The sequence below is a fragment of the Botrytis deweyae genome (genome assembly GCF_014898535.1).
Source record: "Botrytis deweyae strain B1 chromosome Unknown BDEW_007, whole genome shotgun sequence".
NCBI classification, from domain to species: domain Eukaryota; kingdom Fungi; phylum Ascomycota; class Leotiomycetes; order Helotiales; family Sclerotiniaceae; genus Botrytis; species Botrytis deweyae.
Window position 1 is genome coordinate 163,136 of NW_024066214.1, and position 26,630 is coordinate 189,765.

At 42.0% G+C, this 26,630-nt stretch overlaps 7 protein-coding genes across 7 annotated transcripts; 3 read left to right on the forward strand and 4 right to left on the reverse strand.

Moving 5' to 3' along the window:
- Positions 1-4,651: 4,651 nt before the first annotated feature.
- On the forward strand, positions 4,652-4,907 carry EAE98_003759 (uncharacterized protein; the record flags this gene model as incomplete). Its single annotated transcript, XM_038951379.1, has 2 exons — positions 4,652-4,765; positions 4,788-4,907. The coding sequence occupies 2 exons, from the start codon at positions 4,652-4,654 to the stop codon at positions 4,905-4,907; spliced, it is 234 nt and encodes a 77-aa protein (XP_038811852.1).
- Positions 4,908-8,196: 3,289 nt separating this feature from the next.
- On the forward strand, positions 8,197-10,389 carry EAE98_003760 (uncharacterized protein; the record flags this gene model as incomplete). Its single annotated transcript, XM_038951380.1, has 2 exons — positions 8,197-9,312; positions 9,355-10,389. 2 exons carry the CDS (start codon positions 8,197-8,199, stop codon positions 10,387-10,389), a joined length of 2,151 nt encoding a protein of 716 aa, XP_038811853.1.
- Positions 10,390-12,159: 1,770 nt separating this feature from the next.
- EAE98_003761 (uncharacterized protein) lies at positions 12,160-13,119 on the reverse strand (the record flags this gene model as incomplete). The annotated part of the gene is made up of 3 exons (XM_038951381.1): positions 12,160-12,506; positions 12,663-13,010; positions 13,077-13,119. 3 exons carry the CDS (start codon positions 13,117-13,119, stop codon positions 12,160-12,162), a joined length of 738 nt encoding a protein of 245 aa, XP_038811854.1.
- A 1,233-nt stretch (positions 13,120-14,352) lies between these two features.
- EAE98_003762 (uncharacterized protein) lies at positions 14,353-18,720 on the reverse strand (the record flags this gene model as incomplete). Its single annotated transcript, XM_038951382.1, has 3 exons — positions 14,353-14,731; positions 14,801-14,964; positions 15,025-18,720. 3 exons carry the CDS (start codon positions 18,718-18,720, stop codon positions 14,353-14,355), a joined length of 4,239 nt encoding a protein of 1,412 aa, XP_038811855.1.
- A 2,014-nt stretch (positions 18,721-20,734) lies between these two features.
- On the forward strand, positions 20,735-22,171 carry EAE98_003763 (uncharacterized protein; the record flags this gene model as incomplete). Its single annotated transcript, XM_038951383.1, has 1 exon — positions 20,735-22,171. The coding sequence occupies one exon, from the start codon at positions 20,735-20,737 to the stop codon at positions 22,169-22,171; it is 1,437 nt and encodes a 478-aa protein (XP_038811856.1).
- A 998-nt stretch (positions 22,172-23,169) lies between these two features.
- Positions 23,170-24,155, reverse strand: EAE98_003764 (uncharacterized protein; the record flags this gene model as incomplete). The annotated part of the gene is made up of 3 exons (XM_038951384.1): positions 23,170-23,285; positions 23,369-23,902; positions 23,990-24,155. The coding sequence occupies 3 exons, from the start codon at positions 24,153-24,155 to the stop codon at positions 23,170-23,172; spliced, it is 816 nt and encodes a 271-aa protein (XP_038811857.1).
- Positions 24,156-24,970: 815 nt separating this feature from the next.
- EAE98_003765 (uncharacterized protein) lies at positions 24,971-26,486 on the reverse strand (the record flags this gene model as incomplete). The annotated part of the gene is made up of 3 exons (XM_038951385.1): positions 25,432-26,486; positions 25,258-25,365; positions 24,971-25,201 (listed from the first exon to the last, which is right to left on the reverse strand). The coding sequence occupies exons 1-3, from the start codon at positions 26,320-26,322 to the stop codon at positions 24,971-24,973; spliced, it is 1,230 nt and encodes a 409-aa protein (XP_038811858.1). The 5' UTR covers positions 26,323-26,486.
- Between the last annotated feature and the right edge of the window lie 144 nt (positions 26,487-26,630).

A 26,630-nucleotide genomic window follows, 5' to 3' on the forward strand; every position in this document is an offset into this window, starting at 1 on the left:
ATTCAATCTAAGGAGCTAGCTAATAAGGGAAATAGTAGGCCTTATATAGGTACTACTGAAAGAGCTAGTCTCCTTCGCATTCGCCTAAATACTTTTGATACAGTTACTATTATATTGAAGTTATTTCCTTGAAGTAAATTCCCTTGTTTATATAATATTAATTCAAATATAAAGATTAAAACGTTATATTGAATAAATATTAATCAAATCATTTAATATTATTATAATATTAAAAGAACTAATTATTATAACGAAATAATAAAAATTCAATATTATAAAAAAGATTCGTATATTCTTTATATTCTTTATATAAGAAAGAATACTATAAAAACCGATATTCTTATAGAGATGTTTTACTATATATAATAAACTCTAATTTACTTATTATAAAACTCATTATAAAATACTTATTATAAACTATAAACTATTTAGATGTTTACTTCTACTTATTACTTACTACAACCTACAACCTACAAACTAGTAAGCTATAAAGCCGAGAAATTATTATTCTCTGCCGATGTTATACTATTATCTACTTACATTGTACTCTCTAAATAAGTCGGGTACCCTACTTTCGAGCCATTCCCCTTTTGGGCCACCCTTTTATACCAAAAATCACTTTTTAGACCTATTAATATCTCTATCAATATTCAATATAATTTAACGAAAATTTATATTTATATAATTTAAATCGATTTAAGCTTATTCTGAAATTTTTAGATTTTTAGGATTTTTCTGTATTGAAAGTTAGAGCTTCAAAATATCGATTTTTAAATTTGTATATGAATTATATATAAATTTAAGTTTTTTATTAAATCTTTAATAACTTTTTAATAATATTAATTAAAAAAAACTATATATATTTTTGAGATATTTAAGCTTGAATCTATATAGAAATTGAAAAAAAAATTCGAAAAAATTAACAGATATAAATATATAGTATACGGTGGGTTTAGAGTAGTATAAATAATCCCTGTCATTTTGAAGGTACTCCTATAAATATTTATTTATAAGGAATTTTCTGTTTTTTCCGAATTTCTTATATTAAACATATTATAAATTTATAGTAAAATTTTAAAGTTTATTTTTAACACTTTTTGTTAGAAAGTTATTAAAGATTTTATAAAAAATTTCAATTTATATGTAATTCTCATATAAATTTAAAAATCGATATTTTGAAGCTCTAGTTCTCAATACAAAAAAATCCTAAAAATCTAAAAATTTCAGAATAAGCTTAAATCAATCTAAATTATAGATATACAAATTTTCATCGAATTATATTGAATATTGATAGAGATATTAATAGGCCTAAAAAGTGATTTTTGGTGTGAAAGGGTGGCCCAAAACAGGGGTGGCCCGAAAGTAGGGTAACCGACTTACTTATTACTTACTACTTATTACTTACTACTTACTACTATAACAAACAACCTACAGACTAGCAACCTACAAAGCCGAGAAATTATTATTCTCTACCGATGCTATGCTCTTATCTACTTACATCGTACTCTCTAGATATCGATACTCATATTATGCCTACTTCATATTTTCGCATGAATACCTACCTAAAGTCCTTTACCTGATAGACTCTAGACTCTAGACTCTACATAAAAATCTCAATTTTCCCATGGGAGATCCTAGGTATACTCCATAATAAGTATCAATCAATCAATCAATCAATCAATCAATCAATCAATCAATCAATCAATCAATCAATCAATCAATCAATCAATCAATCAATCAATCATCCATATCATCCATATCATATCATCACACCCATCCCATTCACACCACCACTACTCTATACACCATATCATATTCACCATCCCTGGCTATCCATACTCCATCCGTATATATCAAATACCAAATACCAGGTACCAGGTTGTAAATAGAAACCAACCTCGAGCCAACCTCGAGCCAACCCCGAGCCAACCTAGTACATCGTATCTAATATATCACACGGAAAACTCAGAAATCCAGAAAAATCCGCATCTTTTTTTCAGATTCCCGGGGAGGGGGGATATGGGAATTGTGGAATGCGATGGGAGGGAGAATTGGATTGCTTTTTTTTTCTTTTTCTGCGGCTTTTTTCTACAGGTTTTTTCTATGGCTTTTTTCTATGAGTTTTTCTATAATCTTATCTAGGAATACTAGAATACTAAAATACTAAAATATACACCTATCTATATACTAATAAACTCCTTAAACTTATACTTGAAAATCAAAATCAAAATCAAAATCAAAATCAAAATCAAAATCAAAATCAAAATCAAAATCAAAATCAAAATCAAAATCAAAATCAAAATCAAAATCAAAATCAAAATCAAAATCAAAATCAAAATCAAAATCAAAATCAAAATCAAAATCAAAATCAAAATCAAAATCAAAATCAAATCTAAACCCATCAAATCGAATCAAATCTATAAAAATCAAATGTATAAAAAATAAATAAAAAATTCGAAAAGGAATCTTTTTGAAATTCAAAAGTAAATATTAAATATTATATTATATTATACGAGCTTTTTCTCGGCCCTTCGTAGCTAAAAATAATATTATATATATTATATAAAAAATATAAAAAATATAAAAAATATAAAAAATATAAAAAATATAAAAAATATAAAAAATATAAAAAATATAAAAAATATAAAAAACATAAAATATATAATAGATAATAGATAGTAGAATAGATAATATATAATATATAATATAATACTTACTCCATCTTACCTCACAAGTTCGCAAGCTCGTAAGTTGTAACTTTATAACTTTATGAGATGGGGGATGGGATGAGTAGGCAGGGGATGGCGATGGGATAGGATATCAATAATACCTTGAGAGTTTCGGAGACGGCTTGGTTGGGATATGTACATTACATATTATGTGAAGGGGTTCTTCTTTCTTTCTTCTTTCTTTCCTTTTCTCTCGCTTTCCTCTCGCTTTTTTATAGTTATGGAAGAGCCGGATGGGAGATAGATATTCGATGAATATTCATCTCCATCAAAAAGAGAGTCTAGACTCAGGACTCAGGACTAGGGACTCGGTATGTAGGTATCATAAACTCAGGAGGATATATCAATCCGTGATGACCTACCCACCCACCTATCTATCTACCTTCTCGAGATAGTAAGGGCTTGTATTGTGTGTTACGTGACGACGGGTGAGGAGGTGGTGTGGTCTAGCTTTCTACTCCGTCCGTATGCTTGTTTGGAAATTGGAATGGAGGCTTGTGAATGGAAGATGGGTGCGAGGGGTGGATGGATGGACGGTGGTACAACTTAGGGTGAGGGGGGGGGATTGGTCTGATGCGAGATGAGGGAGGGAGTGATGTTTCTTTGACGTGATATGATATTTGAGATGGGGATGGGGATGGATGCATTGGATTGGATGGATGGATGGATCAATGATTTATTGGAGGATGGAGGATGTTGTGCATACTTCACGTGGTGAGCAGATGTGTAGATGTAGGTATCGGTAGATGAGTTATGGTGAGGGTACGAAGGAGGTGAGGAGAGGAGCTACCTACTGTAGTGTAAACGTGCGAATGGACTAGAGAAAGCGAATTAAAGGCATGAATGAATGAGAAAAGAGACTAAGCAAACAACGCAGACTCCACACGAACAAGGCGATGGGAATCGTCGATAGCACACCCAACATCGGCAGTTCCTCTGTGCCAGTCCCACGCCTCCGGTAGATGAAGAATGAAGAAGCCCGAACGGGAGGCCGTGGGAAAAGTTAATTAAATTCAATTGAGGGGTTGGACCTTGAGGGTGTGTGGCTCAGGGTGATCAGAAGACGGTGATTAGATACGGTATCGAGATGATGTGATGATCTTCACGACTATCGGATGTGGTGGGTGGACTATGAACTGGTTTTCAGGATGGGGAAAGGAAGGTAGCTCGATTGGGGACATGATGGACGGGCAACGTCAGTGTCCGCAGTCTGGACGTAGGATAATTACCGTTTGGGACGGCTTCTTATCGGTAGCGTGAGACTTTATCGGTGGATTGAAGATGAGGTGAAGGTGAAGGTGAAGGTGTTTGATGTTGTGTCATTGGGAGAGGAGAATTGGGGATCGAGTGGGTATGGAGGTTTGCTGTGGTTGGTGACTTCTGGAAGGGATCTCACGGAACTTGCCTTGTGTGATATGTCGGAGGGAGCAGAAGGGGTTTGGGATGGAGTGACAATGTTGTGTGGTTGGTGATACGATGACTTGCGTGTTTCCAACAGAGAGTTCTCTGGAATGGATGGAAGGGATAGAAGTTTGGAGAGAACGCCACGATTTGCCATCGGAGTGTAATTTGTGTAGCACCAACGGTCTTGGGAAGATTTCAAGCATTGCATCGCCTTCCCAGTCCTCAAACGCGGCACACACCTTCATCAAGAATCATCCTTTCAAGTTCTCGGGATATTTGGGACAGATCATTTTCCACGCTTCACAGTTCCATAAGGGATACCCTAGGGAGGACTTTACATCATGTCACAGATTGTGCTTGCTGGCCCCATGCGAAGAGATCCCCAGCCCAGTTGTCCTCCTCATGCTTATTAATAATCCAGAACCACTTATCTTTCCTCCGAAAGGCATCGCGCAACGCCGTCAGCATCAAATCATTCGAATGATGGAACGATTTATCGATTAGTGTTGGAAGAATCCATGCGTGCCAAGAGAAAAGCCAGAATCGAGAGCTCGGCCAAGAATCTCATAAACTCCGTTGGATTGTTGATTGCTGCTGATAAACCTGGCTATATCCATGTCGGAAGGGGAAACGTACGAACTTCGAAGGATACAGTTTTCCGTGAGGGCTCTTCATGCTGCTTTAACGAGGGATGCAGAACCACAATCTATATCCTTGCTCGAAGAAGCATCTGTGGAGTTCGACACTAATCCCAACTCGGATCTGAGCGCATGATGAAAGTGTGACGAGATGATGATTGGATGATGGGTGGTACGCTCAATGGATTCCATGGATGAGCAAAGAATAAGATGATTTGATTCGATGGCATGGAGCGTGGCTAGCCAATCTTCTAGCGCTTTTCTAGCGTGGGTGGATTCTGCTTATCCTTTTTGAGTTTATTTTATTTCCCTTAGCGTGATCTCTCTCCCTCGCTCTTTTAAGATTTACCCAGGACTTCCTAGGACCACCCAGGACCACCCAGGACCACGCGTATTTCTTAGTGGATTCAATTCCGTCTCAGATTCGTAAGGTGACGGGGATAATAAACTCCCACCATCGACCGTAGGGGAAAAGTTCCAGAAGTTCTTTTCTTGATGTTCTTTTTGCTCCTGGGATAAATATTGAATAAATTGCATATCGACGGCATTCGAGTATTATACATGCACATCATATATGAACATCATACCCGGTCGTTATACAAGGTCAGGTCGTTATATCTGGCGATAGTTTCAAGATCATCGCAAGAGAACATCAACCGTCGCGTGCACATCCCCCAATCGAGGAAAAAGAAGCAAAGACAATGTTCACCTCTGAAGACATTTAATGAAGACATTTAATGAAGACATTTAATGAAGACATTTAATGAAGACATTTAATGAAGACATTTAACACTGAACATTTCACATCATCACGGTATCCGATAGATATTCAGTATCAATCAACACTCACGCTGTCTCTCTTTCACGACATTACAAAGTACTGAAAACACACGAACGGCGGTGCAAAGCCACCCACCGCCCACCCAGCCACTGGTCGCCAGCAAGCAATGATTAACTAGGTAATAAATGATTATCAACCAACCGTCACAGACTCACAGTTACCGTCACAGTCACAGTCACAGTCACAGACACTCCCAATCTTTGTATCACCACTTCCGTCACTCTTGATCCACTTTTTGAAACCAGCCAACGAGTAAGAGGTCTCATTCGAATCAGCCTTGGATCCACTCACCCATCCACAGACCCACCATCACTGGCCACTTTTAGAAAAGTCACTCTTCTCTCCTCTTCTCTTTTCAGTGCAGTGCAAGCAAGACAAGGCCACACAGCAAACCAGACATACATACCAGACCATACAAACCAGACGACGCCTTTGCCTCTCTACCCTTTTCTAACTTCTTTTATTTGGAAATTGAGAGAGTTACAAGTCACCTACTGTTAATATTCATGTCACACAGCTTATACAGAAATTCAATCAATCATCCATCCACCCTCCATCCACCCTCCATCAACTCCCTCGCCCATCACCATATCCCTTGACATAAAAGATCTATGTCTTTTCATAATCCATACATACCTATACACATATATCCCTAGCATATATATTCATTCTTCTTGGCCAGACCCAACCTCGTATTCAAGAGGAGATTCTCTGAATTTCTCTCCCACAAATTGGTCCAACTTCCCAACTAGCATCACTTTGGTCTACCGAATCCCGATCCCTATCTCATACATATCCACCCAGAATCATCCATCCGCGCCATCTTCACCTGCTCCACTCATCTCACTTTACTCCTCTTTTGCTCCACCATCCACGCTATCTCTATCCTTTTCTGGAACCAGCCAGGATCATGGTTGTGATTGTGGTTTGAATCTGTGAAGGGAAAGGAAAGAGAAAGGGAAGGAAAGAGAAGAGAAGCAGGCAGGGAAGAGAAGGGAAACTCTTCTTCTGATGATGCTAATTCTTTCGTGGAAAAGATCCATAATTCTCACTTTGCACTTTTACCTTTGACGACTCTTCGACCGCCGCCATTTTTACTTTTTTCCTCTTGGGAACCGTAGAAATCGTTCATATTCACACCCATCCCTTCTAAATCTTTATTGTTTTTACCGTTGCTCTTACTTGTTTTTATTATAATTATCATTATTAAGGGAATTGGTTCAATTGTTAGATCGATTCACCCAATTAATAATAAAAAGGGTCGGAGATATTACCTGAGCCATACTCCGTCGTAGCGTCCATTCGATTATTCAATCATTTTCATAGATAGGTACACCAACATCCACCACAGACATTATTACCATACATACCACATACCACATACCACATACCGGTACAGACAGACAGACAGACAGACAGACACCATACACCACATATACACACACACCCTTTACATACACACGAGAATCATCATCTTCATCATCATCATCATCATCGTTACCAATTCATCGTCGTCATCAGACTTTCAATATACACCACACGTCAAAACACAACACAACACCTCACTACACTACACTACACTGACTGCACTGCAACAAATCACAATCACAAATTCCAATTACAATCTCTTACACCTAGAGTCTCTCTTTTTTCCACCCGCCAATAATATCTTGCCCATCGGATCTTATATCCCTCAATCTCGATTTCTCAAACACAAGGAGCTTCTCCGTTCTATATCTATCGTCTGGCGCATTCTCAAACTTGACATCTTGTCAAAGCCCTCATTTAAGCTACTATCTGATTCGAAACCCACCCATTCTGGTCCCAACTTCACCGAGGAGATTACTCTGAAAATCTAGATTTACTACGTCGTTTCGAAAAATCGAATCACTCCTTCAATCCTTCCATTTTACTGTTCTTCTATCCGGTCTAATACTTCATTTTAATCTTTGACGTTCTTACTTTGCTGAGACTTCATCCATTCTCTACTCACCAAACGACGAAAATAAACTTATTGCTAAGGATTCACATCTCAGCCTGGTTCGATTATAGAAGGTTACATTTGTATTACTTGACAAACGTCGCATTACGAAGAACTTGGAAAAAGAAGGCTTAGTTTTTATTCAGCCTCTCACCATTGCGACCTTGTTTCTCACTTCGATACACAACGTTTCCGAACTTCAGAGACTCGTTTCCAGAAGAATATCAACCGCCACGACCTTCTGTGCTTATCCGGTTTCGTGATTCAACACCTCTGGGAGTGGTTCAATCATTGGAAAAGGTCCCCTGTCAAAATTCGGTACTCTGCGGTAGCCTGCATCCCACGAGATTACGGACTGGCTTGCCTTCCACGCAGGCTTCATCGAATCGAGTTACTGTACCTTGCAGCAAACACCTATTTTGACGACCTGCTTTGGACTAATTTGTTTCTGACAAATGAGCGGCACACAATAGCACTTGCTTTTCTCTTCACACCCGATACATTCTACGAGATAGAATAAGTGGGAAAATTAAATCATATAGGAGAAAGCAATAAAGTGTACACACATTACAAATAGTATCCATGAGATACCTTCGAAGCGCGATGCGAAAATCGAAAACAAGGAAACCTCCCCCACTATACGTTCAAACGTACTCGAGAGAATCATCACCGCGTTGTTCATCCGTCATTTCGGACTGCGACGCGGACGACGAGGGCTTCATGTCGTCAGGAGAATATTTACCGTCGAGTTCGAAATCTCTCAATCTTTCGATCCCACCTGGCCCTTATTGTCCCAGGCGACCAACGTTACAAGAGGTCTTGTCGGATGCTGCACCACCACCATGGACGTTGAGCGCCTTCATGGCATACCTGTCACAGAACCATTGTTTGGAAACCTTGGAGTTTACCATGGATGCAACCAGATACAAGAAACATTATCAGGCGACATACGGCCGGGATCCATACTCACCACTATCCCCAACCGATCAAGATTCCGAATATGTACGAATGTTATGGCGAAAGTTGTTGGATGCATACATTGCGCCAAATGGGCCACGAGAAGTAAATCTACCTTCTGATGTTAGAGATCGATTGATTCATTTACCGAACATATACGAGGCGCCAGACCCAAGAGAATTGGATCAAGCCGTCAAGATCATATATGAGTTGATGGATGAATCTGTGTTGGTTCCATTCTTGAATTCAATTGCTCCTCCATCACGTGCCTCCGATCACAGCCCGTGGGCCTCGAATGAGTCATTTGTTGACGCTGCTGCCATGGCCGAATCTTTGGATGAGCGATCTATGTCTCATTCTCGACTACGCACGAGGAAGGGAAGTCCACCTCTCAGTGGAGATAAGATGTCTCATTCTCACAGCCTTCCATCGCAAAGACCACCTCAACATCCACATCTTACTGCTGCATTAGGTCGCGTAACTTCTGCTCGCTTATCAACATTCATGTCTGGATCCTCAGGAACCTCCTCAATCGAATCCGAAAGTCTCACAGACGACACTGATTCGCCATCTCCAATGGAACCCATCACTCCTCCAACCACCCCACCAACTTCAGATACTGGTTTCGTAAGTGATTCGCCTGGAACTAGCCCACGTCATTCTCGTGAAGGAAGTGTTAGCTGGAAGAAAATGGGTGCGAAACTCGGTTTCAAGAAGAGTCGATCTGCTCATGGATCGACAAGTAGTTCGCGACGCCACAGCGTGAGTGATGATCAAAATGGTAGTCAACCATGACGGGAACAGGTCGCGTCACCACTTTCTGATGCTTTTTCTAATATTCCTTGCTCGATGAATCGACCAATCGAAAATCCCACGAATAACTCCACCTTGACAAAGCAGGCATCGCAGCCTCGCGTTGACACAACACTGAAATCAACTCAAGGAGCATCACCACTTATGGTCGCGCATCCTGGTTCACCAGTTGATGTTTCCGGACGTCGGCCTTCGCTCGTTGCAAACCTAGCATCAATGCATGTTGGCAAGGAGAAGGATTTTTCATTTGGGTTTTCTAGGTCCCAGACTTGGGCAAACATTGAAGAGGGGAGGAGTATGAGTAGAGGTATTGGAGAGGATGACGTGGCCGCAAAACTGGGGTCAGCAATAAATGAGAAGGAGATGGCCAAAGCGAAGATGATGCAAGTTGCAGGCTCGCCGTTCTATATTCCAGCAAAGGTGATTGAACGAGAGGAACCCAGAAAGTCTTCAGAAACGACAACTACCGATACCGAAGTTCATGCGGACTTTGATTTCGAGGGAGATAATGGTACTTGGATTTCAGCACACTCGGAAGCTCACTCATCGAGGACAAGCCTAGCAACGACTACTTCGTCAACTAGTACTATCATGGACGATCGGTCTCCAGACGAGTTACTATTAGCCGATGCAAGCGTTGCGTGTTCTTCTGCTAGCAGTATCTATTCGTGTTCGACTGTCAGCACCAATTCTTGTGCAAGCAGTACCAGTACCGATATATATGGTTGGGAAGAAGAACTTAAACGTAAGAGTAGCGAAGGTTCCCCGACATGGGATCATCGAAGTGAGCTTGGAGCTGCCATGAGACGTCTTCCAAGTGGTGGTAGAACCATGGGTCCTCGTACCGAATGTTCTGGAGTTCAACAACTTTCTTACAAACGCGCTGATGGAAAGAGAAAGAGTTTGTTGTATCGCGTATTGAATATTTCGTCGACCAAAAGACTTAATGATGAGATACCACCGGTACCAACGATGCCTTCTTTTTATTCGACACAAAATGATGCAGCTGAAAGGACTTCACCTTGACAACTTTCAATTCTTGAACAATATTTTTATACAACTTTGGAGCGAGATACGAAAATCGAGAAGAGACAAAAACATGGAATGTGGCATATACCTTTTGGAGTTTTCTTGTATTGGGATGGGATTAAGAGCTTTTCTCATTATTTTATGGTTTCATTTTCTTTTTTTTATTAGATCAATGTCTGTCACGATAAGGAATGATGAATTAAAATGGCATGGGATGGATTGGTTGGGATGTTAACGAAGGGATGGGCAGGCGTAGACTTGGGATTTGACTTACTTTTTGTTGCGATGGAGATGATTATGGGAGGGTGATATCAGCATGCATGCATAAATGGTTTTGGGCGTTTCATAATGAGGAATTGGATTGGATGGCATCTTGGAGGGATATCTGCTCGTCATGTGTATTTATGCATTGCATTGTATTGTTTGCAGGTGGGATTTATGAATGGGGATGAAGTGATTGGGGAAGGGAGTGAAGAGATGTTTGTATATTTTTTGGAGAAAGGAAGGGGAGGGGAGGGGAGATTAATTTTGAGGGTGGGTGAGAGTGATGGTGATGGTGATGGTGATGGAGAGAATTGATGATTTCACAACTCCAGATTGTCATTATTTTTGTCTTGTGATGTGATGTGATTTGATGTGATGTGATTTGATTTGATTTGATCTGTACCGTATAAAATAATCATCCATTCTATTCTGTACTCGTTGAACATAGGAGGAGGTGTAAAGCACGGAGATAAAATCCACTCTCCTCTTCTCTCCTTTCTTTTTGCTCGGTCACTTTGAGTTGGTTGGGAGTTGGTTGGGAGTTGGTTGGGAGTTGATTGGGAGTTATCTAGGTATCTAATTGTTGTTGCTCATTTGATTTGTTTAATGTGTTTATAATTTTGGGCTTGTGGTGAGTTGGTGGGTAGGTGGGTGATGGGTAGATGGGTAGGTAGATGGGTAGGTGGGTGATGGGTAGATGGGTAGATGGGTCGATGGGTGGGTGGGTAGGTAGATGGGTAGTTGTGTGATGGGTAGTTGTGTGATGGGTAGTTGTGTGATGGGTGGAGAGATGGAGAGATGGAGAGATGGAGAGATGGAGAGATGGAGAGATGGAGAGATGGAGAGATGGAGAGATGGAGAGATGGAGAGATGGAGAGATGGAGAGATGGAGAGATAAAGAAATAAAGAGATAGAGAGATAGAGAGATGAAGAGATAGAAAGATGGAGAGATGGAGAGATGGAGAGATAAAGAAATAAAAAAATAAAGAAATGGAGAGATGGAGAGATGGATTAAGAGATGAATGATTCGATTCGATTCGATTCGATTTCTCTTGAGGGGATTGTTGGGGGATTTTCTCTTCGGGGATTTTCTCTTCGGGGGGTTTCTTTTCGGGGGTTTTGAAAAGAGGGAGTTCTTTTCGGGCTTGCATAGATGGATACTAGATAGATGGATAATGGATTATATGTGAAGAGTTTAGAAGGGAGAGGGAGAGGGAGAGGGAGAGGGAGAGATGGTAATATTATTCTGTCTGTCTGCCTATTTGCCTGTCTGTCTGCTAACTAGCCAGCTAGCTAACTAATTGATGATTTGATTTGATTCCTTTTTCCTTGTTATCACAACTCCCATATCTAATTGAATTGAATTGAATTGAGTTTCCTGATTTCCTGATTTCCTGATAAGCATAAGCTCAAGCTCAAGCTCAGAGGAGAATATTTGTGTAAATACATAGAGAGAGCATTATATCGTATGCTATCTTGTCTTGTCTTATCTTGTCTAATTATCTACTTGTCTCTTTGCTGGGTTTGAGATTGAGGTTGAGGTTGAGGTTGAGGTTGAGGTTGAGGTTGAGGTTGAGATTGAGATTGAGATTGAGATTGAGATTGAGATTGAGATTGAGATTGAGATTGAGGTTGAGATTGAGATTGAGGTTGAGATTGAGGTTGAGATTGAGATTGAGAATGAGAAGAAGAAAAAGAAGCAGAAGCGAGTTTTAGAGGCGAGATTTCGGGGGTGGGGGTGCTGAGGGGTTTGCTGAGGGGTGAGCTTGGAGATTTGCGGAGAGGGTTGCTGAGAGGGTTGTGGGGAAGGTGGGAGGGGAGATTGGGGGGATTGGTGAGATTGGTGGGGACTGTGGGTTGAGGTTAGTTTTGAGGTTAGTTTTGAGGTTGGGGTTGGGGTTTATGGTATGGGTATTAGGGTTGGGAGATTGAGAGATAAGTGGATAATGTGTTGGGAATCTACGCATAAGAAGATGAAAAAGAAGAAAAGGAAAAGATCTTCATACCTGCAGCAGAAACGCCAGGAACCTCGGGAACCTCGGGAGCCTCGAGAACTTCGCTAGTCTCAGGAGAACCAGAAACAGAAAATCCATCGTCCACCTTTCTCTCAGAAATTGCGGCTGCGGCGGGCGTCGGTGTCTCCGGGAGAGGAATCTTCGCTGCGATGGAAGATGGTGTGTTTAGGATGGGAGTTTCTGTTTCTGGGAGAGGAGTTTCTGGGAGAGGAATTTTGGTGGCTGGGTTGGGGGTTGAGGTTGTGGTTGTGGTTGCGGTTGGGGTTGGAGTTGGGATTGGGGTTGAGGGGAGCGGAATTTGCGACGGTGTGATGGGTTTGAGGATCTGCTGGTATGCGGCTGTGGTGATGAGGTATGTTAGTATTTATGGATAGAGATAAACATGAGGATTCTGGGACTACATACCAGAGCGCGATTGAGGTGTACTTGGAGGATTTGGAGTATCCATGACTGCGAAATAATTGATCACTGTATGTATTGTTTAGTGAATGATGAGATGGGATGGATATGAGAAGACGTTGTAACGTAAGAAAGATTCTCAGGAATTAATACGATGGGGAAGTGAGGATTTATGTAGTGGGATTTTGAGGGGTTGTGTTTGTGATTGTGTCATTGCATTGGGAGGGGAGGGGAGGTTTGGAAGGTGAGGTGGTGCAAACAGATAGTTTTGTTTGCTAGAGATTCCAAGGTTGAGGGATCAAACTTATTATTAGAGATTGGATAATCTGGGAAGTGGTTTGTACCTAGGCTGGTGTGCTTGGTTTTCACTGGAGGGTATTCACTTTTGTTTTGGGAATTCGCTCAGGATGCTCAGGTGTGGTTGGAAGGATGGGGATGTGTAGTATAGAGATAGGTAATAGATACCTAGTTTTGTGTCTGAGTAGCTTTAAGTTCATTTCTAGATGACATATATTTATTCATATGATAACAAATGGAAGCAAGTCACACCAGCAATGTGTGAATCAAACAACCTGCAAAACTAATTCTTATTATCTTCATTTTGTGAATTCCGTAAATTGTGCTATTCATCTCAATCTTCACCAGAGCCATATTGTAAGCAGGCAGTACTCTAATCCGTCATTATTCACCTAGTTTTATATCCAGTTTTGACCTCATTTCATGCAAATATTTTTGGCCTCTCAACGAACGTACTAGGAAGAAAGAAATATAAGAAAAGAATCTAAATTGCGCAAGTACTAAGAAATTGTTCATTGTTCTTTTCGCTCAATGAAACACGTATGGATTGGTATAACTTTCCTCATATATCATATCCCAAGCTTACAGCTCGACCCCTCATTTCACCTCTTAAATGATTGGGCAAACACCATAATACCCTATGCTTTAATCTATATTTGTATTGCAATTCCTCCTGAAATTGAAAATACAGGAAGCTAGTACTACAGATAAGCTCTGCGAAGCGCTAGCTGCTCGTTAGCTACATTAATACCCTCATATACAGTCATATCATGAATAACCCAATAACCATCGAACCATCTAACGATAAAGGAGATAAATTAAAATACAACAAGATTGATTGATAGCAATCCCGAGAAGAAGAGGAAATCTGTTTGTAATTGTCAAACAAAACAGAAACATCGGCAAAAGAGTGAAGAAATCTAACATGTAAAACAAAGTGAGAGGTCATCTATGATAGTACTACTATCCCTTTTCAACGATTTTCTCAAGACTCGGCTTTCTTCGTGGCCTTTGTTCTGAGCTTCATCATGAAATATACCAATGCATAGATGCCAACGACGAACACCACAACAATCCCGGCATTTCTCCATCCATAGGATTTTTCCGGGAGATTCAGGGTCTTTAAATAGTCTCCACCATGTGTGTATTGGCAAACTCGACAATCAGCGGTGGCTTCTGGATTCAAAATATTGATTCCTGGCCCCATGCCACGCTTATAGATATCAAGATACTCGCCGCATGTTTGATTTGGAGACGGGTCAAAGATGGCGAGTTCGTCGGTTGTGCAGTGAACAGGCTTGTCCCAAGATGTGAATATAAGCAGGGCACTCATGAGATAATTGTAAGGGTCGAGATAGTATATCCTGCAGAAGAACGCTGTTAGATTTTGCGCCAGTCAAGATGTTCAGTGCGAAAATAAATATAAAGCTTACCAGTATTTCCAGAAAGGTTCAATTTGGCTGTATGGTACCATGACACCGCAGAACGAAACCAGAGTTGTAATGACTAATGGGTTGACAAGTGTTGCAAAGACAGCGTTGGGGGCGTAAGCGGCAATCGCCTGTCCGATAGCAGTATATAAAAGTTCATACATTATCTGAATTCATGTTAGTCCACAGTAGTCTAGACAAAAAAGGCTGGACCAGAAAAGACCTACCACAACGAAGAACACACTTCCAGCGGAGTTTGCTCCAGATGGAAGACCAGCTGTGAAATACCAACAGACATAGTACAACAAGGCGCAGACGATTAAGTAAGGAAATTCCGAAACAATAAGCCCGGTAACAAAGGGAGCCCAATGGTACATCTTACTCTTCTTTTCCCGTGCCTCATAAATGTCGCGACGATCGATAAAAAGAGGCTGAAGCTGGGCAATAACACCTGGGGCCACAAAAATGAAGCTGAAAACAGTGAAAAGATTACGCTGAAGATCTGTAAGATGATCCCCAATCATCCAAAATGAGAAGCCGTTGAGAAGGGCTAGACTGACATGCATAGCAAACTTGTTGTTGAGATATTCAGTGTTTCGAAAGAGTGAAACATTCATGCGATGTGTCACATGCTTAATCTGTGTCCACTGGGAAGCCGCGAATTCGTATCCATCAACATTATCCTCTACAGGCCTTACGGCTGCCTCGCTTACCATAGTGTCCAATTTCTGGGAGAGCTTCTCGTGTTCTGGAGATTGCAACCAGACTTGGTTCCAATCTCGACTTTTATCCGAATTTCCCAACCCGGATACAACATCGATCATGTGCTCTGCTGGATTGGCTTCTGGAGGACAAGGTTCTCCATGGCGTGCGAAGTAATCTTTCATCGTGCTAGCGTTTTCACCGATATCACCAAAGTAGACAGTTTTACCACCTTTCGCAAGTAATAGAAGGGTGTCAAACTGTGCAAACAATTGCGCCGAGGGCTGATGAATAGTGACCAAGACAGCTTGCCCAGCTCTTGCAAGTTTTCGAAGAAAGCGAACAGTGTTGTAAGCAGATTGCCCATCAAGGCCCGATGTAGGTTCGTCGAGGAAGATAAGAATGCTTGGCTTTGCTACCAACTCGACACCGATAGTGAGGCGCTTGCGTTGTTCAACTGAAAGTCCGGCGCCAGGACGACCGACGAGTGTATGTTCAAGGTCATTTAATTCAAGAAGATCGATGATTGTGTCCACATAACGTAGCTTTTCCTCGTCAGGTATATCGCGAGACTGGCGTAAAAGGGCTGAAAATTCAAGGGCCTCTCGAACAGTTGCCAAGGACTCATGAACATCTAGTTGTTCAACATAACCAGCAGAGCGTTGGAATGAGATGGGGATGGGGCGACCATCGACTAGTACAGATCCATGAATAGTACCTTCCGTTTTGCGCTGTGCCAAGACATCAAGAAGAGTTGTCTTACCCGCACCTGAAGAGCCCATTAGAGCTCCAAGCATGCCAGGTTCAACATATCCTTGAACGTTATCAAGAAGAACTCTGTCACCGCTAGGGGTTTTGACAGTGTAGGTCAGATTTTTCCATGTAAAAATGCTCTTGTTGCGGATAAGGTCTTTGTTGACGCTCCCACTAGGCGTGTCAGTTCCAGAGACGGACCCAGACTCAGGCAGAGGCTTTTCAAGAGCTTGTGTCTCCTCATCTTTAGGTTGTAACAGATGCTTCGATTTTTGCTGTTGTTCTCGAGGCACGAGAAGACTCCGGCCACCTTCTCCTGGGAGTTTCCATTTGGAAGTGAAGAATATTGTAAGCCCAACAAAGAGTACCCACCATGCGCAGACGATGCCAAAGTTGCGCCATAAGTGACTGTGGCTGAAGGACATGGATGCAAGATATTCGTCACCTGTGACGCTTGTGGCTCCAGGGACTGCTCCACCAACACCAATACATGACTGTCCACCCTCACCAGGTGTGTATCCGGGACCATTGGGAATGAGGTAGGGACCAACACAATCCAATTGTTGCCCGTGGAACTCATTCCCAAGAAGAGATTCGAACCCGTACGCCATAGGGTCAATCCAGTAGACCCAAACGAACCATGGATGCATGTCAGGCTTAGTAATCATGTAGCCCATATATGAGAAGAGGCCGACCGTTGCAAGACCTGAGACTTTGGTGGCAGCATCAAAAGTAGGGAAAGCAGCGCCGATGAACCGGAAGAAAGATGTCATGGACATGGCAGTCATAAAATTGACGACCAAGTAGGTAAAGAATGCACCAGCTGCTCTCTTAAGACCAACCATGAAGTAGAAAACAATACCAAAGTGAGTGACCTGGAACAATAGAATTGGAAAGTCGGCAATAATTTGGGCAAGGCAAACAGCTGCGGGGTGATATAGAGCGAAACCACGATGCTTAGCCAAGATAGGCCTGCTTGTGAACGAATCTGTGACTTCCGAAAGAGCTAAAAGCGCGTTGTATAAGATCGAAAAAAACAGGGCACCACCCTTGAGGAAAAGGCCTGCCGAATTATCAGGAGCGGCATAGAAGAGTGAGCCACCAATCAATGCTTGAATAACTGTGGCGCCTTGCTTCATAATGAGTGTTGACTTGTCACCCCACATAATCTGGTACTGTCTGGTGACAGCAGCCTTAATCTGAGTAATAAAGTCGGTGGTAACTGGAGAATTTTCAGACACTCCTTTGTGCTTCTCAAAGCGTACCATCTCTTTGAACACTGATGTATTTTCCTTGGCTTCTTCACTTGTTGCATAACTTTGACACTCTTCCAACATCTGAAATTTGATTTCCGATTGCTCGTACGCGGCACGGACCTCCCCGGCTGTACGTGGAAAGGATTTCTCAAAGCCAGGAGCAATGCGACGTTCGGTGGGTACAGTCACACCGGTCAGAAAATCTGACCGATTAGAACCAGAATCTCGGATGAATCCCAAGCTTTCCATGAAAGGAACAGCATCATTCTGTTTTCCGTAATAGATTTGTTTTCCCTCGTCAAGGACAAGGACTTTGTCGAAATGTTCGTAGATACCGTTGCCAGCCTGATAAAGAGTGACAATGGTTGTGAGGCCCAGGACGTCGGTCATGACTCGAATTGCCTTGATCCAATCTAGAGCTGTGCTAGCGTCAAGTCCTCTTGTTGAATTATCCCAGCAGAAAACACTCGCTCGAGTTGTTAAACATTCAATAATTGACACACGCTTCCGTTCTCCTCCAGAAACACCTCTGGTGAAGGCGTCGCCAACCTTTGTAGAGGCAGTGTGAGAAATACCCACTGAACGTAGGAGAAAATCCTTGTTAAACTGGGCGTACTCCTCAGCTGTCTTGATACCAGGCGGTAAGTGATAGGGAGTCTTCATGCGAGCGGCAAAGGTGATAGTATCTTCGACTGAAAGAGTAGGAAACATGATTTCCTCTTCGTTGTTCATGATAATCTGGCCACGATATTGTTTAGCTTCTTTGGCTGACATATTCCCAAAGCTAACATCTCCTGTGATCTCTTCGTAACCTAGTCGGTTATTTGAGAGTACGTTGAGCAATGTCGTGCAACCTGAGCCAGGCCGTCCCAGAACAAGCATCATCTCGCCTGGCTTGACGCAGCCGTATGAGTTGTCGATGATCGTTTTCATCGGAGTTTCTTTGGTTGTCTTATGGAATGGATACATCTGGGAGAGAACATTTTCATTAAATGTGGCGTCGCTGCTGATGCCCTTGACGGTGAGGTTTCGCCAGGTTACACCAAGTTTTCTAGGAAGCTGCCCGCCTTCTTGGTCTCGGTCTTTGATTTCTTGTACCTCCGATGCCATGTGCCATGTCCTTTCATTCCGTGACATGACTCTTGTTGCTCCCATATCCTCAACTATGGTAATATTAGATATTCCATCCTCTAAACTGAGTTCGCTTTCCATTATTGACGAATTGGGCGTCAGTCAAAGGTGGAAAGCTGTAATTGGAAGGAGAAATATGAATCAGGTGGTTTTGTGTAAATTAATTCCACAAGATGGCCACATGCTGAACACATATATAGCGAAGATTGTGGAATTTGAAATCTTAATCTTAAAAGCATATCGATTCTATGATACGTAGATAAATTGGTGTATTAGAGAACCTTCCGTAGGCGAAGGCGGATGGCTGTTACAGTATTGCATTTTCGCTTATCCAGACCCAAAGTGTGGGCAATTCAATGCAGATCTTTGAAGCCTCCGGAAAATGTGGGGTGGAAACATTAAGTACGTTAGAAGCTTTGGGGCAGTCAAAACCCTCCGCAGCCCATCATATATTCTTACCAGTCAACCTTGTTTCCTTTTTTACCAAGCAGCAGATCGAGAAGTCCGTCTCGGATTGATACGTCCCCCGCGTCCGTTTGTCCTTCCGGAATGACACTTTCATTGACGGAAGTCTCTCGATAATGACGTGGCAAATTAAAATTTGCGGTTCCGAATACCGTTTGAGCAAAGAAATTCGCACGATAACCAGTCTACTTTCAGCTCTCCGAACCGTTGACTCTAGCGTATCTTACCTTCTAAATGAACTTCGATGCTCCGATAACATTTGCGTTTACATTGGTGCCATGAGGCATTCCTGGATCGAGTTTTATAGTCTTGAACTGCTCTTTTAGGTTGTCGCTTCATTGCGTCTTGGAAGCAAAGGTTTCACAATTTTTCTTAATCTAGAAGACGAAATCGCGTACAGTTTTGGGGCACGGCAATTCTTGATTGATCCTCTCACAATCAAAGGTCTTGGATAAGTTCGGCAGGTATTCAAGAAATCGCCCTTTGTGTGCTGGCCGCTTGGGATGAGCTCTCAAGATACCCTTTGAATACAATCTGGGCAATCCCCTCGGCCCTTTTTCAGATTTTGTTCAGGATATGGGTCCACATCGCCATGAATTCTCGATAGCTGGCAGATTTGCTACAGAACTAGGTTGAATCCTACTAAGACGTCCTCCAGGAACATCAATATAGGAAACCCTGTAGCTACAAAATGCCAGATGAAGACTGTCCCTGCAGCTATCCACATACGCAATGCTAAATTGCTCTTTTGATTGGTACCCTACTATGAAAAATCTGAATGCAGCCTATCTTCCCACACAATGTAGCAGCCTTCAAGGCCTGATCGTAGTGAACGAAGGAGTCGACTTGAGGGTAGATGCCGAACTGTCAGGTATGCCTATTCCCTAGAGCAGATATTCGCATCTTGAGGGTAGCGTTTGAAATTATCCTGTCCTTGTTGTTCATGATAACAACAGGTATGAAAGATATTTTTGGGGGGGGGGGGGATGAGTCTCCTTTGACAGGAAGATCAGAACTCATTATCCCACAAAAGATCTGAAAAAGTGAGGGTAGACAATATTCTATGTCTATGGAAGAAGGAAATCATCACAGATCCATCATTTGGCAACCTTGAGATCTGGTGTATTGCTCGAAACCTCCTTCTGGCATCACGACTAGGAAGACACTAGCTCACCATGTCCACATCAGAGGGCAGCCTTACGAGCAGCCAAAGTCACGTGGATATGATATAAGAGTCATATAATAAGCTTGGCAAATATGTAGTGGTGGTGAATATCAATCAGATCGATCTGGCGGCTCAACCACAACTTGAGCAATCGGAGACTGAGAGCCGATCGCGAGCAAAGATTTTGAGCCCCATAAAATCAATCTTAAAATTTAAGGTTTATGCATGGTTCCATAAAATGCTTAGTAATAAAGTTTTGGTGGGACCAAAAGATACGCATAATCGGCTGCTCCCAGAAATGAATCTAAGTTGATCACTAATCCATACGGACGTACACTCAAAACTCTCCGCGGAGGGCTTCGAAAGGCGTGACCCAGGGGCTTTGTGCGTCTGCTGGTAAACATTTACCAAGTACTCTGTTGACTGTACGTGTTCTGGACATTCGTTGATCCACGGAAGATTAACATGGGCGGTACAGCGGTTCATCCATCACAAAGACGATTTTCGTGTGAGTGCTGTAGAAAAATCAAGGCGAGATGTCAACGCTTATATGCACACGACTCCAAATGTTCGCGGTGCACGCTTCTCGACCTAGATTGCATTGTAGGACAGCAAAGGAGAGTTGGAAGACCGCGACGAGCTGCTCCTGCAGATGCTCAGGCACACAAACACCGAAAGAACATAGGCTCAACTTTCAGTAATCGGCAAGTTACCCCAGCCAGGGTACACAACCATGTCGCAAATCCCACCACATCTCATGAATCTCCTTCGAATAAGGAAGGAAACCACCACAATTGGGGCATAGACCTTCCAATGGACACTTCAAAAGCTACGCTCATTCCAACAGATAATGAAACTTATCCCGGAGCACAAGTATGGCCAGCTGTTGATATGAACTCTTTTGATCAAAACCTCCTTACATGGGATGCTTCCAATGACATTGATCGCAATTTTTTCTTATCCAACAACGATTTGACCTTCAGCAGCGCTTCATCATCTGTCTCCCCACTCAATGCGCCCCCCTCGACAGCCTCGTCGCCTGCTGATAGTATTCATGGTGCCGAGGAAGATATCTCGGAGACGCCAGGGGCACATCGACTACGACCTATCACAACCTTAGATGCCATGGCTGAGCTTTCCAAAATCAACCTCGATTTGCACATCCGCATGGTTGCTGTGGAAGCGAATAAAGCAACATTGGATTTCAACGGCATCGTTTATGAAAAAGGCCCGCTGTTTATTGAAAATCTTACGCTGGCTCAGTTCCTGTTGAAGGCATCCCAAGACTTGAAGCTTGTCTTGAGGCGGATCATCAGCGGCCGAACGGCTCGTGGCATGCCGTATTCTACGCAAACAACAGAGACAAAACTACTGGAGTCATTAACATTATCATCACAAGCATACTTAGGAAAACCCCGTAATCCAACATCGAATTTTTCATCAAATTACTCCCCCTCTCCAGAACCATTGTTTGCACCTCTTGCTCTAATCATCACAAGTGTCTTCAGCCAACTCCTTACACTCTGCGAGCTGAACGCTGAACTCATGATTATCCGCGTTGATCAGAGGGCCACAAACCCTGTTGTACAACTCCCTGGCCTCAATTTCGGCAGCTTGTCCGTGGCAGAACCATGCATACAGGGAATGGTCTTCTGCGAGATCATTGCACATATAATGGAGGGTATCGAGCAAGCCCTCGGCCTCGATTCAGTCCTTGGAGTGAGCGGAACTGGATTGCTATCCGCGAGACAAAAAAATGTGCTTTGGAGCGAGCTGGATGGAAAACCTGGAACTATCCCAGGCCAAGGTATCATGAGGCCCATCAATGTACGGAAGTCGTTTGGAAGACTTGCAGTCACTATGAGGCAGATTTCTATGGATCAAACTTTCATGTACATTTGAAATTATGTTCACGGGATCACACGTTGGTTGGTACTGGTATAATGCGGAGTTTACGTTTGTTTGCTTTTGAACTCGCATGGGCGTCAAGAGAATGTTTACTGAATTATGGAGAGGATTTCGCATGAACTGGAATCGACGTGCTTATTTTACTGTATCGCGAGACATGGGGCGTTGTATTATAGAAGAGCGCCACTAACTTTGTAAACCTACTCATAATCAAGAAATCGCCTGGGCCTGGTAGCAGGTAATAGTATCACCCAAAAGATGTGCTATTATCCTTCTCGATATTGTAAGATTACAATAAAGTAAGATCCCCCTCCCGAAATAACCGCATCCGCTAACAACAATCCACAGAAAAAAATATCATCAATCGCTCAATCATATGAAGAAGATTCGCGTCTCATACATCATTATTGGCGTTAGTTGGCGGAATTAGATGGGCTCGCCCAGATAGAGTCCTTATGGTCGCACTGATACGTGTCGTTTATTGAGAAACTCCTAATAGATTACTAGAAGTACCTACCTGTATAGTAGAAATCATATCGCAAATAGAATAGAATAGAATAAAATGTATAATAAAACCTATTAATAAAGATTTTTGAGAAAATATAAAATATAAAATATAAAAGCTATAAACAACAAGCAATAACCGAACCAAGAAAATACCAAACAAAACATTCCCTTCCACAAACAATATCAATATATCATCAACATACTATCAATATACCATCAACACACCATCAATATACCATCAATACACTATCAATACACTATCAATATACCATCAACACACCATCAACATACCTCACGAAACATCATCAAAACTTCGAAATCACATCTATCCATCAAACTCCATAATAAACGAATGTAAATTATATTCTATCCATTCCCAATTCCATTCAGTTCTAATATATATACTCTAAAAACCTCATCCTCATCTAAATCATCATCTCTATCTCCGTCCCCAATCCCCAATCCCATATTCCCTCCAAGAAAATCTACAACGTAGCCATACCCAATGCCAAAACACCCATAAAGAGGGCAGTAAGACTCATCTTATTAATACTCGCAGTCGACTTAGCGGTAGTAGAAGAAGTTGATTTTTCCGTCGCAGCTATTGTATCTCAAATATTAGCATTTGTTCATTTCATCTCATCCCCCCCTCTCTTTCAAAAAAACAACAACAAAAAAACTCACCATTTGAAACCGCAATTCCCATACTCTGACACTCAGCCATCAAAGTAGCATTGGCCTCCAACATCATAACCTGCATACTCGCCACGCTAGCGGCAGCCTTAATATTCGCCTCCTTTGTCGAATTGCCCTTGGCAATCTTACTCAATTTCGAATCATCCATCGCTAGATCCGCGATTTTTTGAAGGGCAACGACCATTTTACATTCATCGGCCATGAAGACGGCAGGACAAGCTGCTTGTAATGTAGCATTTGATTGTAACGTTTGAAGTTTCTCAGCGGCATCTGAGGCTTTTAGTTCGATTTCTGCTACTTTGGTCATGTCATTGTTGACGGTGGCGGTAACCAGTGTTTCATTGGCGGCAAAGTCAACGAATTTTTGCAGGAGAAATTGCTGGGTGCATGATGAATTGGTCATGATTGCTGAATCAATGACAGCACAGTCGGCCATGAGGGTAGTATTGCTTTGAAGCTCCGTAAGTTTCACAGAAGCGGCGGAAGCCTGGGCTTGGAGAGACGCAGCTCTTGTTGCGTTATCTGGTGAATATTAGTCTCACTATCCTAGGATTGATTTATGAGCTGAGAAGATTGGTGAAATTCAGAGAATCTTGGAGTATAACTTACTTCCGGTGATAGCATCGACCTTGGTTTGATTGCTGGCCAATTGAACCAAGGCGTTTAACTTCAACATTTCTTTGCATGTCTGTGTCTCCGTAAGGGTTCCATTATAACCCTGAGCTGCCACAGCAGTGGAGAAGAGGAAAGAGACAAAAATTGTTGAATATTGCATAATTGCTATGAAAAAGATAGAACCGGTCTAGATGAAAAAGAATAAAATATTAAACGGACCTGCCGGGAAGTTAAAATGTATAGAAGGAGTGAAAGAAGATATTATGAGTGTTATAGTAAGAAGAAAAGAATGCTCGTGGGCGACTTTCAATACTTATATGGACATTTGGTACTTTGCACACTAAATCAAATTCATTATCCCACATACATGAAGCCAATTCATGTTTCGGATGACGAGAAATCGTGGACTATTGACTTGAACTCGAGAACAGATGGATAATTGGGTTGGCTGTGATCATTTGAAAGCTCTCGAGCCCATGTATTGGAACAGATCATGCTTGGGAATGCAATAATCATCCTGCCTCGCTGACGAGTCTTCTATTTTTGAAATCAGACCAAAAACGGCTAGATCATCGAACTCGCTGATTTTTCAGACCTTCTTGCAGGCTTCCATACTATACCAATTTCTCTAACGTTATGTTTGCGAGATTTGCAACGCCACTCCTTTCAATATGCCTTGCAAGTATTATGGGGTTATCTTGATTTAAGAAACGTGGGTGAAATTACGCGAAACAATCAGGTTGCAGATCTCCCGCTTTGATAAACCTCAATTGGTGAACATTTGTTGTTTCAAAGTGTCGACAAAGTGTCAATGCGGCTAGGCTATGATGAGAAGGGACACTTGTCATTGGGTATCTATTTAGTATATTGAATATGCAAAAGAAACGTTTTTTCATGGAACCGTAGTCTAACGTTTTGTGTGACGACACTAACGTTCGAATCTCGAAGGCGCAACAAGCTTCCTACTGTGAAAGCTCAAGCATCCCTTCTCCGTTCTTTTCTCCAATCCACAAATTTGTGGGAGAATAATCTGCTGAACCATTTCAAAGGTTCCTCGGCAAAGCTACTAGGGAACATGTTCCATTCGATTTCATGTATCTTCTTGTTCACTAGGTCATTCCCAATTTGAACCGTTTCGCCATTTTGTTTATATTCTACATCAGCCTCGATAATAGCCCCATTTCGTGCCGTGAAGTTGGCCTTGAACTGTATCTTTGCATCAGTAATGTTGATCATGTTTCAATTTCCCGTGCTACACTCACATCTTGTGGCAAGTCTCTGGGAAGCGGAAGCTGTATGTTTTTGTTTTTTATTGATGAATCTGCGGAAAACGAAAATTGGGGAGTTTGTGAGAATATCCAATCTAAAGACTGTTTTCCAAATTGTCAGCTTAAGCTTCTTCAAAGGGGGAAAGCGGAAAGGGTCTAATCACGCACAGTAAGCTCTTTCAAACCTTTAGATATCTCGGGAACTTCTTTGACATCCTCCTGTAAGAGTATTGGTTCTTGAAGACCATACATAGCACTAAACTCCTCTACTACCGCTTGTTCGAATGCCTTATTTTGGATCTTGACATTTGCAACTGAAGAACTAACACTTTCCACGCCACGAGCAGTGATGAATCTCATTGCCGGGGACCTCAGGAATTTGCCAATGTTTGCAATATTTGGAGAGTTTAGTAAACAAGTACCGTGGTGAAGAGATCTTTCCTTTGTTAACTTGTAGGCCGAACCCGATACCTTATATACTTTGAACCCGCTTGTACCCACGTTTGTTGGCTTCAATACTATATCATGTCGAGCATTAACCTTAGCCCGATCAACACCAAGTTTATGTAAAGCTCTCACTACCATCTCGGCATGCTTGTCGCGATCGAAATGCGACGTGGGGCATATGACACAGTAATTGACATTTCCAAGATCGTGAAAGACTGTTCCCCCACCCGAACGTCGTCGAACCAATGCTACATCTCCAATTGGGGATTGTGCGAGTAGACCAAGATTCACCTCATTCCAAGGGTTTTGATTTCGTCCAATAACAATACTGCGCTGATTGGTATAGAGGAATAAGATGGTAGAATCTGCGGGGGTCTTTTGTAGAAGATAATGTTCGATGGATAAGTTAATGAAGGGATCGTTTGTTCGTGATATGTATATTTGGGATTTGTTGAGTGGATTGGTAGCTTCTTGGACGAATCTCCCTATTGATACACTACTGTGAGTGGAAACATTTCTTCGAACAAAGAACTCTTTGCTTATCGTGCTTCTGCCACGTAATATGAACTGGCGCATTAATCCTCTCGCAGGAATTATTGATTTTTGGTACATTTGGAAATACCCAAGCACCCAAGCGGCCAATATACTCTCCGGATGTTGAATTTGTTGACTTCCTCATACAAAATTCGGAGATGGTTCAGATAAATTGACATTTCCAGATTTCCTAGTGAACTGACAAGGGTATTCTTCGGGATATTACCACATTACCTCCACCAGACTCTCGATGACCAGGGGATTTCTTTTCCCATCTCACATCATCCCACATCATCCCGCCGAATCGGGTCCGGGCTCCGAAAAAGTCAAGAAAGAGTCAAAAGAGTCATCAATTCTTTTTTTGATTTTCATTTACATATAATAGA